The following is a 13662-nucleotide window of genomic DNA, read 5'->3' as shown; positions in this document are numbered from 1 at the left end:
AGGATGGAGACTCAGGAGATTACAGAACAGGGTCTGTGATCAGAGTTCTGACCCTGTCCCTGTCTGTAGGGCCTTTGAGCAGTGGTTGGGCCCTCACTGTAAGGCGCTGTTATGAAATGCTCGCTGCTTCAGAGTGCCCTGGTACGCGTTTGAAAAACTGCAGGGCCCCATGCATGGAATGTCTGACTCAGTAGACACCAAGTTTTCACTGATGTCTTCGAATGTCATCTTCCTTACAGTTCTTCAAGGGATGCTGCTGCTGCTGGTCTGGGTATCACACTTGGAGAGCTTTATCCAAGGCCCAGTCACAGCATTTGGGAAATCTTTGGTGAGGTCAGCCAGAATTAGCTCACAGGCTTCTTTCTATTACAGTAGGACACTTGTTCTCAAGCTAGAATTCTCAAGGCTCAGAATCAATTAGAGGGTTGTTAAAACAGGTTATGGATCTCACCCAGAGTGTCTTAATCATTAGATCTGGGGTGCGGTCCCCAAACTGCATTTTAACTAGGTGTCAGGGGTGCTTTGAAAAGCATTTTATTGAACAACTTGCTCCCACTTCTTCTCTCTGCTGACTCAGACTTCCAATGGTAGCGCCTTGCATGGCTGTGCTGTCAACTCTGAACACAATGCTTGCCGAGTGAACTGTTGCTTCACCAGACCTAAAATTATGAAGTCTCTTTCTTGATCATAAACCTTGTTCCCCACAGTTCTTCCTTTTCCTTCAGTTTTGTGGAACTGAAAAAGAAAATTATATCCTGTGTTTCCTTCCATTCTTTCTGGTTTTTAGCAGTTTTTTTCTGACATTATTTGCTTCCATTTCTAGGAGGGTCCCTCACACCTTCTGTCTCCTGTTTGCCAGGCTTCTTGGCCAGGTCCTCCCAGCTCCCAGCTGCTATAAACCTCACCATCTGCCCCGCTTCCAAATTGCCAGGAGCAGCTGGAGAAAGCCCCTTGGTGCCAAGGCTCCTCTGCAGAACCACTGATGTAGCTGAGGGCCCTTTTGGGACTGCATAGTGTGCAGTCCTGGTAGAATTTCTGGATTGCTTTCCCTTGTGCTCCAAAGGTAACATTGTAACCTTGACTCTTAGCAGATGTCCTTCAACCTCTTGAAGTAAATCAGGGTATTTGGTGGTATGATGTTACATTTTCTTCGCTAGCACCTGAAACTCCTTTGTTAATCTCATTCACCAGGGCATTTTTTAAAATCTCAGGGTCTTGCCCCTACCCATGTTACTAAACCTTTCTTTCTCTGTTCTGCCTCTCTCCCCAGGGACCACCCCTCTCTTCTAAGAGTTCTGTTTCTCTCCCTGGGTTCATGTCCCTTAGCTGGTGAACTGAAATACCTTTTACTCTGTATGTTCCTAACAAAAAAGAAAGAAGTGAAGAGATGAAGGAAGGGGGCGAAGAAAGGGGATGGGAAGGGGGAACGAGGGAGGGAGAGAGGAACACTTCCTATCTCTTGACTCTGTTGTTCCTTCCCACCTCCTCACCTGCCTCTTCCTCTGCATTTGCAAATATCTCATTGCTGATCTATACTTGCTGCGTTCCTGACGTGTCCTTTTTGTTCTTGGCATTTGTATTCTGACTTCTGATCTCATCCTTCCACAGAAACCTGCCCCTGTGGTCCCAGTGACAGCCCAGCTGACAAGTCCAGCAGCTTGTCTCTGATATTCTCCTACCTGACCGCTCTCCAGCACTAGCTGTGCTAAACTTCCTGCCCTCTGGAAACCCTATGCCCCCTTTGCTACAGGCTTCTATTTCCCGGGAGGTGCCTGCGCCTCCTGTGATCCTCATACCCCTTCCTCTCCTGCTCACTCACCTGATGAGTATTTACTACATTGTTGCTTCTTTCTGAAAAATTTGGAATTGCCTTTTGTTGGATATATATATAGATATATATAGATATATATATATATATTTCCATATAATATATATGAATGAATATTATAGATAGATTATTCCAGATGCATAATTTTAAGCATTTCTGAAAACAATCCCTTTCTCCTCCAACATTCTGTGCTGGCTCCCTCCCTTCACTAACCTCTTCCTGGGTTCCTAGAATTGAGTTTCAGAGTCATTTTTGCCTTCTCTCATTCCCACCCCATCCCTGTCCATTGGCCATTGTTGGCCATAGCATGTCAGTTGCATTCTGCATTTCTTCTCAATTTCCTTCCCACTCTATCTCTTGTCATTCTTAGTCTTCAGTCTTCATCTTCCACATCCTTTTCACCCTTGCCTAGTTCTGTGTTATAAAGTAAGTTCTGGTGATATCCTCTGTCACTCAGAAGTCTCCAGTGGTTATTTCTATCACAAGAAATAAGGTCAAATTTATGAAGCTGACTTTCAAGAACTTTCACTATCTCATTTTTGCCTCCTCCCAGACCAGCCATCCAATCTTCTGTTCTGTGGGTTCCTACAGGCCCGATGCCTGATGCTTAACAGCCTTTGTGGTATTTGCAGAAGCAGCTCTTTATTTTTCAGCTTCATTGTTTAGCTCATGCTGCGTGCTTCTTCTCCCCAGATTGCCTGCTCAATTTCTATTTGTCTCAAAAGTAACGGTCCCCCAGAAACTTCCTGTGTTCAGAACTAATCCTCTTTCATTTTGTTCCCAGACATTGTTTGAGCTTCTTAACTAGTGCATGTTAGCATTCATGTCTGCTTGTTTATTTATCAAAACACATAAGACCTGCTAAATGCTAGGGTTGATAATGGTCAGTCCGCAGAGGTGGCTGTCCCACTAGAGCAAATGCTGTATGTGGCCAGGAGTCCAGTTCTCTGTGCATCTTAACGACACTCAGTACCCTGCTTTGCTGAGGGAACTGAGTGATGCACTGTTTTCAAATTCAGCCGTACCAAGATGAAAAGCAGCTCGAATGTTCAATTGAAAAATGTAGACAGAATATGGGCATGTCCTTGTTGCAGTGGCAAGCCATAGTTACTAAAATGTGAACCTGCAAAGTACAGTTATACTCAGGAAGCTGCTGCTTCAGGAGTCATTATCTGGGAGTGATAAGCTGTTAACATTAGAGAAATTGTATCATTTCCAGTTGGTACTGCAAAGGAGGGCATTATTTATAACTATTAGAAAGTTGGTTGGCTGCTACTAATGGTCGTTTCTCACATATTCTCTCATGGAGCTGTATACACCATAACTTTAGAAATGAAGTTGAAATAGTGCTGTGAAAGGATTGTATTTACATCTAGTAGAATTGGGAAGGACCTTCTCTGAGACATGAGTCTTAAAATTTACATAGTGTCTGTAAGAATGATAATTTATTCATTCTTTACTTCTCTGCTTTTTACAAATAACTATTGTGCAGTTTCCTAGAACTGGGCATTCTTATTGCCCAAGTGAGAAGTTAATCTCACAGTGATATTTCCAATTTGTGCTCTCAGGTGAGGTGAATGGGAGGCCAAGTGGCAGATTGTGTAGCAGCCCAAGCAGTCCTACTTGTAGGTTTCCTAGCATTGGGGCTACTAATATGATAGTTTTGTAAGTGAAAATGAGTCATGCTGGAGAGAAATCTAAGGTCTGAGAAAATCACAGGGCTACTAGATGACATCTAGGGCTTTTTTCCATATCTAAAAAGCACACTGTGCATTTTTATTTTAGGGATTTTTGATAAAAGCTGAGAACAAAAGCATTAGTGTACACATGTGAAAGCATATTCATATAAAAACTGAGATTCATTGTTATAGCTTTTATTAATTTAAGTAAATTCGGTTATTCAAAACTCCATATTCAAAATGATAAAGTAGGACACAGGTATGGTTACATATATCTAAAAGTTTAAAGTGGACCTGGTTTGGATGATAGCATACTCAGTGTGTGAGCCCCCTTTACAAGTGTGATATTACTGCCTAAGTCTGTTAGACATTTTGAGTGTTTTGTAAAAAGGGATATTTCAGAGAGCTGCAACCCTGGGTCTGTCTGTGTTCTGCTCTCTATAAGGACATGGCCTGGCTCAGGGAAGTGTGCCTATTCATTCATAAAGTGAGACTACACGCACACACTCTTAAGAAAACTCATCACAGCACCAGCCTTCAGCCCGTCTGAACACTGAGCCTGCCTTTCCTTGGCTTGCATTCTGCCTGACTTTTTTGTTTTGCTGCACCATTAGATTTATTTATCTCAGCGATTGACCTTCCTGCTCCACCGCCCAGTCCACAGTTGAGTTCTGTCTCCTAGCACTCACTGCCTTCCCTTGGGCCATACTTCTGCACTGTGAATGCTCTGGCATTCGCTCTGACTGGGTCCTTTGTGGCTTCTTTTCCCCACCTGCTGTGTTTAAAGTTCCCACAGGCCTGTGCCTTGTGCTGCAGGCAAAAGAGAGAATTATGGTCAGTGTGACACACTGGCTCATAGCCGTGTTTGTTTGTTTTTGGTTTTAATTAATAACAAGGGGATGCTCATGGCTGCTTCAACTCCTGAAAACAAGCAACAGCACAATGAGAGGCTAACCTCCTGTGATGGTAATGAGAGCCACCATCAATATTTCTTAATGTAATTTGGTTATTGACTGGACTTTGGCCACTTGCTTCTAGCTTTCTTGATGTTTTTCTTGAATACTCATATTTTTTTCCCGTGGACTTTGTTTACAATTTACTGCCATTTTTATTGCCAATCTGATGAATAATCCAACAGACCTAAAGGTACGTGTAGAAATCAAAGCAGAATTTAGCAGCCGGTAACATGAAGGTGTGCCTTCTCAGCAGGCACACGTTCCAGTTTGAGTGAAAGAAGTGGCTATGATTAATGCTGAGCTGCATATTTGGCTAAGGTCAAGTAAACCAAACAGTGCAGGCTGGCAGACAATGAAGCTGGTGGAGTCTTCGTTGCTTTTAAAAGAAAGGAAACACCCCCCATATACTACTTACTTCTGCTGGAGAGAGAAAGAGATGGCCTTGCTTATTTCCGTGTAGAAGAAGGGCTGCATTTCCATGTTTAAAAGCCTCATCCATCCATCCTTTTGTAGGACAGTGTCTCTACTCTGGTGTCCTGGTGCAGGCTATGGAGCTGCATGGCTGCCTCATAAACTCAGATCTTCCACAGCAGGGTCTCTGACCATCCATGTCTCAGTATCTGCTCCCTTTAGTTTCACTGTCCTTTGGGCCAGAGGAGCTGGCTCTCTTAGCTGTCCATGTAAGACATGAATTGTCTAGATATTAAAAAAATTAGGTTCTTCACCAGCCAGATTTGTCAGGTCAGCCTTTGTCTTGCTTTACTTTAATCTTCATTTCTTTCTACTTTGTGATTTTTAATTGTATGTAAACATACAGGGTTCAAATGATAATATACAAGCTGTGTTCCATTTATAAAGTAACATGTGACCCTCATAAACTTACTTTATTTGACTTCTGTTCTTGGAAATTATATTTCTTCCCAGCTTTGTGCTGTTGTAAAGTCTATATCTATTGCTTTTGCATTTTTTAGAATAAAATACTAAAGTTGGTGAATAGATCAATTAAAATAGCATCTTTTATAGCTATAAATATGTATTATAAATATGACTAAAAACTTTTAATCAAATTTACAAAGCTGCGATCAATGAGTGAGTTTATTAACTTCCCTGAAGACTCACTTTTTAAGTTATAATTTCTGCTACTGCTACAACTTGTCTGTGTGTTCTAAGGTTAGATGGTACTTTGTAATGGGAGAGTCTACACGAAGACTTTTGTTTAAAGTCAGACTTTTTCAGTTGTGAGACCTCTATGAGCTTCAAATTTTTAGAACTGTAGCATCATTAATTTCATACTCAGTGTTGAACAAATGGAAGTATACACATTCACACACATGTTCACACATGCACATGTGTACACATGCAGACATACCTCAACCACCTAATTCCATGCCTGGCATAGAATAAGTGCATATTAAGTGACAGATGATACCCAATCAAATATGGAAGTAATAAAAAGTTTGTGAAAAGTGTTACTAAAACAAAAATCTGTGCATACAAGGTATCTTCAAAAAGTTGATGAAAATACATATTATGAAAAAGATGTGTATATATTTCAAAAATGTTTTGTACCAAAATCAACTTACTTTTTAATTCCATTTTTCCATGAACATTGTGAAGTACCTTGGCAAATTTTGTTTACATTATGTTTAGCAGAAAAGTAATAATTGGAGTATTCTTCTATTGCTAATGAGTACAGTGAAAGGAAATGAAATTTAGAGTTTACAGTGCTGCATGGATTATCTAATATTCTATAATATGAATGGCCTATCTGGAATTTTTCTGAGAAAATTGCATAAAAAATAAATTCAGTGCCTGAGCAATCTGTCTCATAATCGGTTCCTTCTGTCTAGGAAACTGAGAAATGAGTTAGTCAAAATATGTATGTTTGAGTTTGTTTTTAAGGTGAAAGTACTGCTCTGCTTGCCTGCCTGCCCTTTAATTCATTAAACAAATATTATGGCCAGCTATGATTATAGCTCCAAAAATTTAGTGATAAACAATAGTAATAAGATCCCTCCCTTTTATAAGCTTATGCTCTACTTAAAATTAAGCAAACTGGTTAATTTCAGCTAATGTAATCCCTGTGCAAAATAATGCAATAACGTTTGGAGACAGCAAAGGCGAGGCAATCTTTACAGAGTCAGGGAAGAGGAAGGGTCAGTTTACAGGCTCTTGTGGACAATTGTGGCTCCATGTTGTTGAGTAGTTTCCTTGCTTTCCCAAAGATACTTACCTCATTCAGGAGTTTTTATTGTTTGATATTATGTATTTTTGTTCTTGTAAATCTTAAAAGTGTCTTTGCCCACTGAGGTAATCATAAAAGAAAGTCTCTTAGATACAATTTGCATTTGTTGAAATGGTAACATGTGACAATTGGAAATATGATTAAATTGAGAAATTACAGAGGCTTTCTAAGAACACAGCTGTTTTAGAAAACAAAGTATCTGTATTTGCTTTGGAGCTACCCCTGCTGTAATATTTTTGTAAAGTACATAATTGTAAGGCAGTAAAATGCTTGTGTGAAGATAAGGACCTTGAATGATCTTACCCAAGCATCTTCAGGGTTTGTCAAATTGCTTTCTCTGTTCAGCAAAATAAAACATCTCACGTTGTGGTAGAGATGGCAGCAAACCTTTTATTGCAGTAATGGACCAACAGACTGCAAGCTTCTTGATGGAAATCATACTGTGGTTCTTTTTTATTTTTCTTGTTGTCAAACAAAATAAGAAAATCCACTGATGAGAATTCTTAGTCTTATTTGATGAGTAGAATGCTTTTTACAAATCTCATACTTTAACAAATGTATTTCTTAGCAATGGCAAGTTAGTGCTGTGACTGTTGGTGAAGGTTGATGTCAATGTGTTTGCAGATTTTTTTTAACCTATAAATTGATAGCATGTTTCTCTTTATCTCCAGAGTTTAAATTACTCCTTTCATTGTCAATTATATATTTGGGTATCAAAGGAAAAGTAATGTCTATTGTTTAGTTTTCATTTCCTGCCTCAGGAACAGAATTATCTATTCATCCCAGTGGACAAACAGCGCAGGTTTGGGCACATTCACAGGAGCTCAGAAATCTTCTAAATGGTTAAAGTATACATGAATTCCTGCACAGCTGAATGGGTTTTGTGTTTGTAATTCTATCCAGTTGCTTTGTTGGCTTTAGAGGATTCAATGTTGAGTTAGAAGTGTTTCTTACCACCTGTCATCGCTACTGCTAATGCAATGCTGATCTTGTACCATCCATGACTTCTGGAATGTTCTGCAGCATGATGAATATTTAAAATTCAGAAAGCATTTTTTGACCAGTATTCTTCAAAGGAAATGTGTGTGTGTGTGTGTGTGTGTGTATGGTTAAGTAGCAATATTTGTAGAGAATTTTAAAAAATGTAACAAGAAAGAAAATTTAGATTAATCTTACCATCTATGTATAGCCAGTGTTAATATTGCGCTATTTCTTTCCAGTTCCTCTTCTATGGGAGCATGTTTGCAGATATGAACGAATATGTGCCTATTGCCCAATGTGTACATGAATGAATATTTTAATAATGAATATGTATATATTTTTGTTTTAATTTGTAATTGAAAAATTATTATATATATTTATGTGATACAATGTGATGCTTTTTATTTAAAAATCTTTTTTATTCATAAAAATTTTTTTTGACAGGCAGAGAGGACAGTGAGAGAGAGACAGAGAGAAAGGTCTTCCTTTGCCGTTGGTTCACCCTCCAGTGGCCGCTGCGGCCAGTGCACTGCGGCCGGCGCACCGCACTGATCCGAAGGCAGGAGCCAGGTGCTTCTCCTGGTCTCCCATGGGGTGCAGGGCCCAAGGACCTGGGCCATCCTCCACTGCACTCCCTGGCCACAGCAGAGAGCTGGCCTGGAAGGGGGCAACCGGGACAGAATCCGGCGCCCTGACCGGGACTAGAACCCGGAGTGCTGGCACCGCTATGTGGAGGATTAGCCTATTGAGCCGCGGCGCCGGCCATAAAAATTTTAAATTTAAAAAAATTTATTTAAGGTACACATTTCATGTATTTCATATATACAGATTTAGGACAATGTGATTTGTTTTTCTTTTAAAAATTTATTTTATTTATTTGAGAGGCAGAGTTACAGAGAGAGGGAGAGACAGAAAGGTCTTTCGACTGTTGTTTCACTTCCCAAATGGCCACAAAGGCGGAGCTAAGCCAATCTGAAACCATGAGCCAGGAGCTTCTTCTAGGTCTCTCACGTGGGTGCAGCGGCCCAAGCACTTGGGCCATCTTCCACTGCTTTCCCAGGCTATTAGCAGAGAGGTAGATTGGAAGAGGAGCAGCTGGGGCATGAACCAATTGCTCATATGGGATGCTGGCACTGCAGTTGGAGGCTTAAGCTGTTGTGCCACAGTGCCAGCCCACCATGTGATGTTTTTATACATGTTTATATTCTATAAAGATTGTATCAAGGAAATTAACGAATTTAGCACCTCACCTTTTTTTTTTTCAGCAAGAATAGTTACAATCTATTCTTTAAACATTTGTAAAAATTTATTTATTTGTTAATTTGAAAGACAAAGAGTCAGAGAGACAGATCTTCCATCCACTGGTTCACTCCCCCAAATGCCTGCATAGCCCAGGCTGAGCCAGGAGCCTGGAACTCAGTCTGTGTCCTCCACATGGGTGGCAAGTACCCAAGTAAATGAGGCATCACCTTCTGCCTCCCAGAGTCCACATTAGCAGAAAGCTGGAATTGGAAATAGCAATTCCTGTGTGGGTACAGGTGTCCCAAGCAGCATCTTAATCCCTGCCTCTGCCCCTTAGCAATTTTGAAGTTTAAAATACACAATCTTTAACTCTAGTCACCATGTTATGCAATACAGCTCTAAAGCTTACTCTCCAACTGAAACTTTATACCCATTAATCAGCATTTTTACCTTTTCCATACCTTATTCCCTGGACCTCTGGTAATCATCTTTCTGCTATTTACTTTTATAGTTATGTAGTGATGTTTTTCCATCAACTTTTCTTAGAGTTTGACTAATTCATTTGTATGGAGTTCTAATTATTAGGACATAGAATTAAAACAATTATTAATTATTTTGCCATTTTTTATTATTTAAAAATGACACTTATTGAATTGTAAGAATTAGCCGTTCATCTAAAAAATTGGAAAAGCAGGACAACGAAGAAGAAAAAAAAACTGGGAAGAAATGGTTTATAATTCTGGCATCAAGATTTTGATTTACATAATGTTAATCTTTTCAAATCTGCTACTGTTTACTAAAAAGCATCATTTTGTTTCCTAAACTGCTTTTTCTCCTCACTTAGTAGTATGCCATTAACATCCCCTTTCTCTGTCATTAGCCTTCCACAATGTAATTTTACTGCCTGTTATTAAAATGACATATCTGTGCAATGCATTTAATTAATCCCCCCTTGGTGGACCTTTAGATTCTTCCCAGTATTTCATTATTATGCAGAGTTCTAATGCAAAAACACTGCGTTTTTTTCCCTTGTGCACATCTACTGTTGTTTCATTAAGACAAATTCTGAGAAGGAGACTTGCTGGTATAAACTGTAGGAATAGTTTTGAAGGCTTCATACAAATATTGCCACAGTGGGTTTTGACAGGTTGTACCAATTGACATCCACACCCAAAAAGGGTATGAAAGTGAAAGGAGTTCTAAAATATCTTCAGGTGAAGCACTTAAAATGCACCAGATCCCTTTCCAGAAAACCTGTCCCTGCTCACCCTCTCTGATGGCACCCATCAGAGAGTTGATCAGGCACTGTCTTGAGTGTGGGAAGTATTTTTAGCCTGTCCCAAAGCAGGAAGAGTTGTGTACCAAGTGGATTGGTGATTTTTTTTTTATTTTTATTTTTATTTATTTTTTTTTTACTGAATGTTCACAGAGAGCGAAAGAGCAGGTTCTTACTAGTTTCTGGGTTTTCTGACTACCAGCTTCATCAGCCTGTTTCTTGCATTTGTCTTCAGTTAAATGTTATTTTTCTGTCACTAACTATTTCAAGAAAAGTTACTGTGTTTTCTCTTCCAGACCTTTCCATGGTTGACCATGAAGCGTGGTCTTGGGAGCAGTACCTGCAAGAACAGAAAGCAATAGCAGCACCTGTTGAACTGTTTTCCAAGGTTAGTCACTGAAGGGCTTATATTTTTTTTGCAAGGAATCAACACTTAGGAAAGTTAGTTCAAATAAACCCATCTACCTAGATAGCCCACTGACCTACCTGAATTTAAAGGCTGTACTAGGAAGTGACCTCATGAAAGCCTGGATGTTTCTGCATGTGCTGCAGTTGGGACTGCCTGTGCTTGAAGCACATCACCAACACCTGCCAATTCTGTGATCTTGGGAAGTTCATTCAACCTGTCCGTGCCTCAGTTTCCTCATTTGCAAAGTAGGGAAAGTATTCTACCTGCCTCTTCAGGATGTCAGAGGGCTAACTCAGTTGTTATGTGAAGGATATAAGATGCAATGGGCACTTAATACACAGCTAATGTCAGTCTTTATTTTTATAGCTGGTAGTACTTGCATATGTCCACTGAGGGCTCAGGTTGGAGGGATCCATTTTGCTCTGTTGCATGGGAGTTGTAGGTCAAGCAAGATGTTGGAGGAGACAGTGACCCACCTTGGATCACGTTCTGCCTGGCTACCTGGATGCACAGAGCATGAATCACAGTGCAGGCACTTGGTTGGCCAGCCACAAGGGCCTGCTGACACAGGGGCTAATCTTTGCCCAAGGCCAAAGCTCATGCTGCCCTTTCTCTTCTTCTTGATCTGAGTTTCCAGTGTCTTTATATTGCATTTTAACCTATAGCAATAAGCTAAAACTTTACTTTTCATGACCTCTCTTGTGTTGCCTTTAGTATTTATTATCATATGTAAATGTATGGGTAAAGAAGAAAAGGGGAACCAAGGACTGACACTTCAATTAAAAAAAATAGTTAATGCCCTTTGTTGTCTGGGCAGTTCTTCACTGACCAAGCAGTGTGAAAGGTTGTTTTGGAGCATCGGTTGTTAACCCCCTGCTTCACAGCAGACTCTTCTGTTGGGCTTTGGAAGGCATAAGCATGGATTTTCTGGAGACCTACTAGGTCAGAACCTTGGGAACTGGGCCTGGAAATGGGTAGTGTGAGAACCTCCTTGGGGCATTCTGTGTGCAGGCTCGAGGCCCTTTACCGTGGAAAGACTAAATACCAAGTGATTGTTGCTCAGCCATCACATCCCTACTACTCCAGTGTTGCAGTCACCTGAGGTAACTCAGGCTGTGTGTCCACTGGAAGCATGTAAGTCCATTAAGCTCGGGGATTTCTTCCACCTTTTTTTTCCCATGTCTGCTCACAGTTCCCACCATACTGAGCAGGCTCATGTGACCAGTGATGTTGAATATTTTCTGGGAAACTGCTTCTTAGTTCTCTGAGAAGGACTTAAAGGGGCTTGACTTGGACCAGCGCAACCTGGGGTAACTCGGTGGCCCTTTCACCTGAATGCATCCTGTGCCCTGCATGCAGAATCACTCAGGTCAGGATGTAGAGTAGGTCAGAACAGGAGGTGCCTATGGCCTGGCAGATACCATGACGCCTGAGGACAGGTCCAGGGTGTGACATTCACCCAGAGGATACATAGGCTGCTGAGGCCTTGATAGCATCACTGTCCAGGTTCTGAGGATGGCCAGGAGTCGTAATGAGGAAGAGACAGTCAGTGATTGCAATTGGACCTTGTTTGTCACAAAACTAGCTTGAATGACGCTGTGTCCTAGGAGTCATATTTGTGCTACTTTCTGTGACCAGGCTCCCAGGGCACATGTCCTCTGTGATGTCCACACAGGGCTACATCAAATACTGAGGTGTGAGGCGAAGTGGACGATTTCTCCAAGTAAGACATAGTTTTGGCTGCAGGCAGCAATGTATTAGATTTCCTGTTAGGGGCTGTCTTGACCCTCATCTCAGCCAGCAGGTGTGTTTACTTCATTCTCAGAGTTTCCCCTTTAAGATACTTGAAGGTTAATCAGCCACAGCAAGAACACTTATAAAAGAGAGATTTTCTCCCCCACATTCTGAATATCCTTCATTACTTGGTGTTGACTAAAAACCACCATAGGGCAGGTATGGGATTTGTGCTCTTGAAGTGAATCATCGTGGGAAGGCTGGGTTACAGTCGTACGTCACAGAGCTTCCCCCTTGACTTCATAGGGAGGAAAGCACCCAGCAGGAGAAGAGCAGTCTCAGGGCTGTGGACTGGAAGGCTCCCTGTGCAGGGTGGGGGGAGTCTGGGACTGTTAGAAAACTAGAGTGTGACATCTTAGCCTGCCTTTCCCCTTCCTCATAATCAGAGTCAGGCGACTCATGTTGTTTAATTCTGTGCGTGTGTCTAGTGGTGTGCAGACCAGACTGAACCACTGAAGAGTGTGTGACTGTTTTAAATTTCTGCACAAAGCAAAGTAAGGTGTTTTTTTATCTCTTATAATTTGTTTTACCATCTTGAGTAATGAGTACACAAGGATATAAACATCTTCTGTTGACATAGTAAATTTATTTTTTAAAGATTTTTATTTATTTATTTGAGAGGTAGAGTTACATACAGTGGGAGGGAGAGACAGAGAGAAAGATATTCTTTCGCTGGTTCACTCCTCAAACGACCACAACAGCTGGAGCTGGGCCCATCCGAAGCCAGGAGCTGGAATCTTCTTCTGGGTCTCCCTTGCTGGTGGTGCAGGGGCCCAAGTACTTGAGCCATCCTCTACTGCTTCCCCAGGCCATAGCAAAAAGCTGGATTGGAAGAGGAGCAGCTGGGACCAGAACTGGGGCCCATATGGGATGCTGAAGTGGCAGGCAGAGGATTAACCTATTGTGCCACAGCCCTGGCCCCGACACAGTAAATTTAAAAACACTTTCTATCCATGGCTTGTGAAATGTACCTATCTTGATTTGATTTAAATATGAAATATTGGGCTTTTTCTGTCATTCAAAGTTGGTATGAAGAGCTTTTCTCTCTCCTCCCTTACTGCCAGTCCTCCCAACCTCACATGTAGGTCCTCAGTGTGTTCTTTTCACCCTGTTGCTCATCACATCAAGTCCTGGAATACTGGGGATTTCAGCCTCCATCAGGGCCTCAGCTGCAGTCTCTCCAGGACAAAGCTGCTTCCTGCCTGTCAGGTTGGCCCTCATGTGGTCCTTCTACGCAGTCTTCATCCAGGTT

At 41.2% G+C, this 13662-nt stretch overlaps 1 protein-coding gene across 1 annotated transcript in view; it reads left to right on the top strand.

Moving 5' to 3' along the window:
• Nucleotides 1–13662, top strand: part of L3MBTL4 (L3MBTL histone methyl-lysine binding protein 4) — a 554392-nt gene that overhangs the window by 171982 nt on the left and 368748 nt on the right. The window contains exon 5 of the mRNA XM_089304912.1: nucleotides 10504–10595. Coding sequence (XP_089161038.1) covers nucleotides 10504–10595 — 92 coding nt within the window. The remainder of the gene's footprint in view (nucleotides 1–10503; nucleotides 10596–13662) is intronic.

This window comes from Oryctolagus cuniculus, chromosome 10 (assembly GCF_051225735.1).
Source record: "Oryctolagus cuniculus isolate XC-2025 breed Fujian yellow rabbit chromosome 10, ASM5122573v1, whole genome shotgun sequence".
Taxonomy (NCBI): Eukaryota; Metazoa; Chordata; class Mammalia; order Lagomorpha; family Leporidae; genus Oryctolagus; species Oryctolagus cuniculus.
The sequence above is the reverse complement of the archived record's forward strand: the minus strand, read 5'-3'. Positions and strand labels throughout refer to the sequence as shown.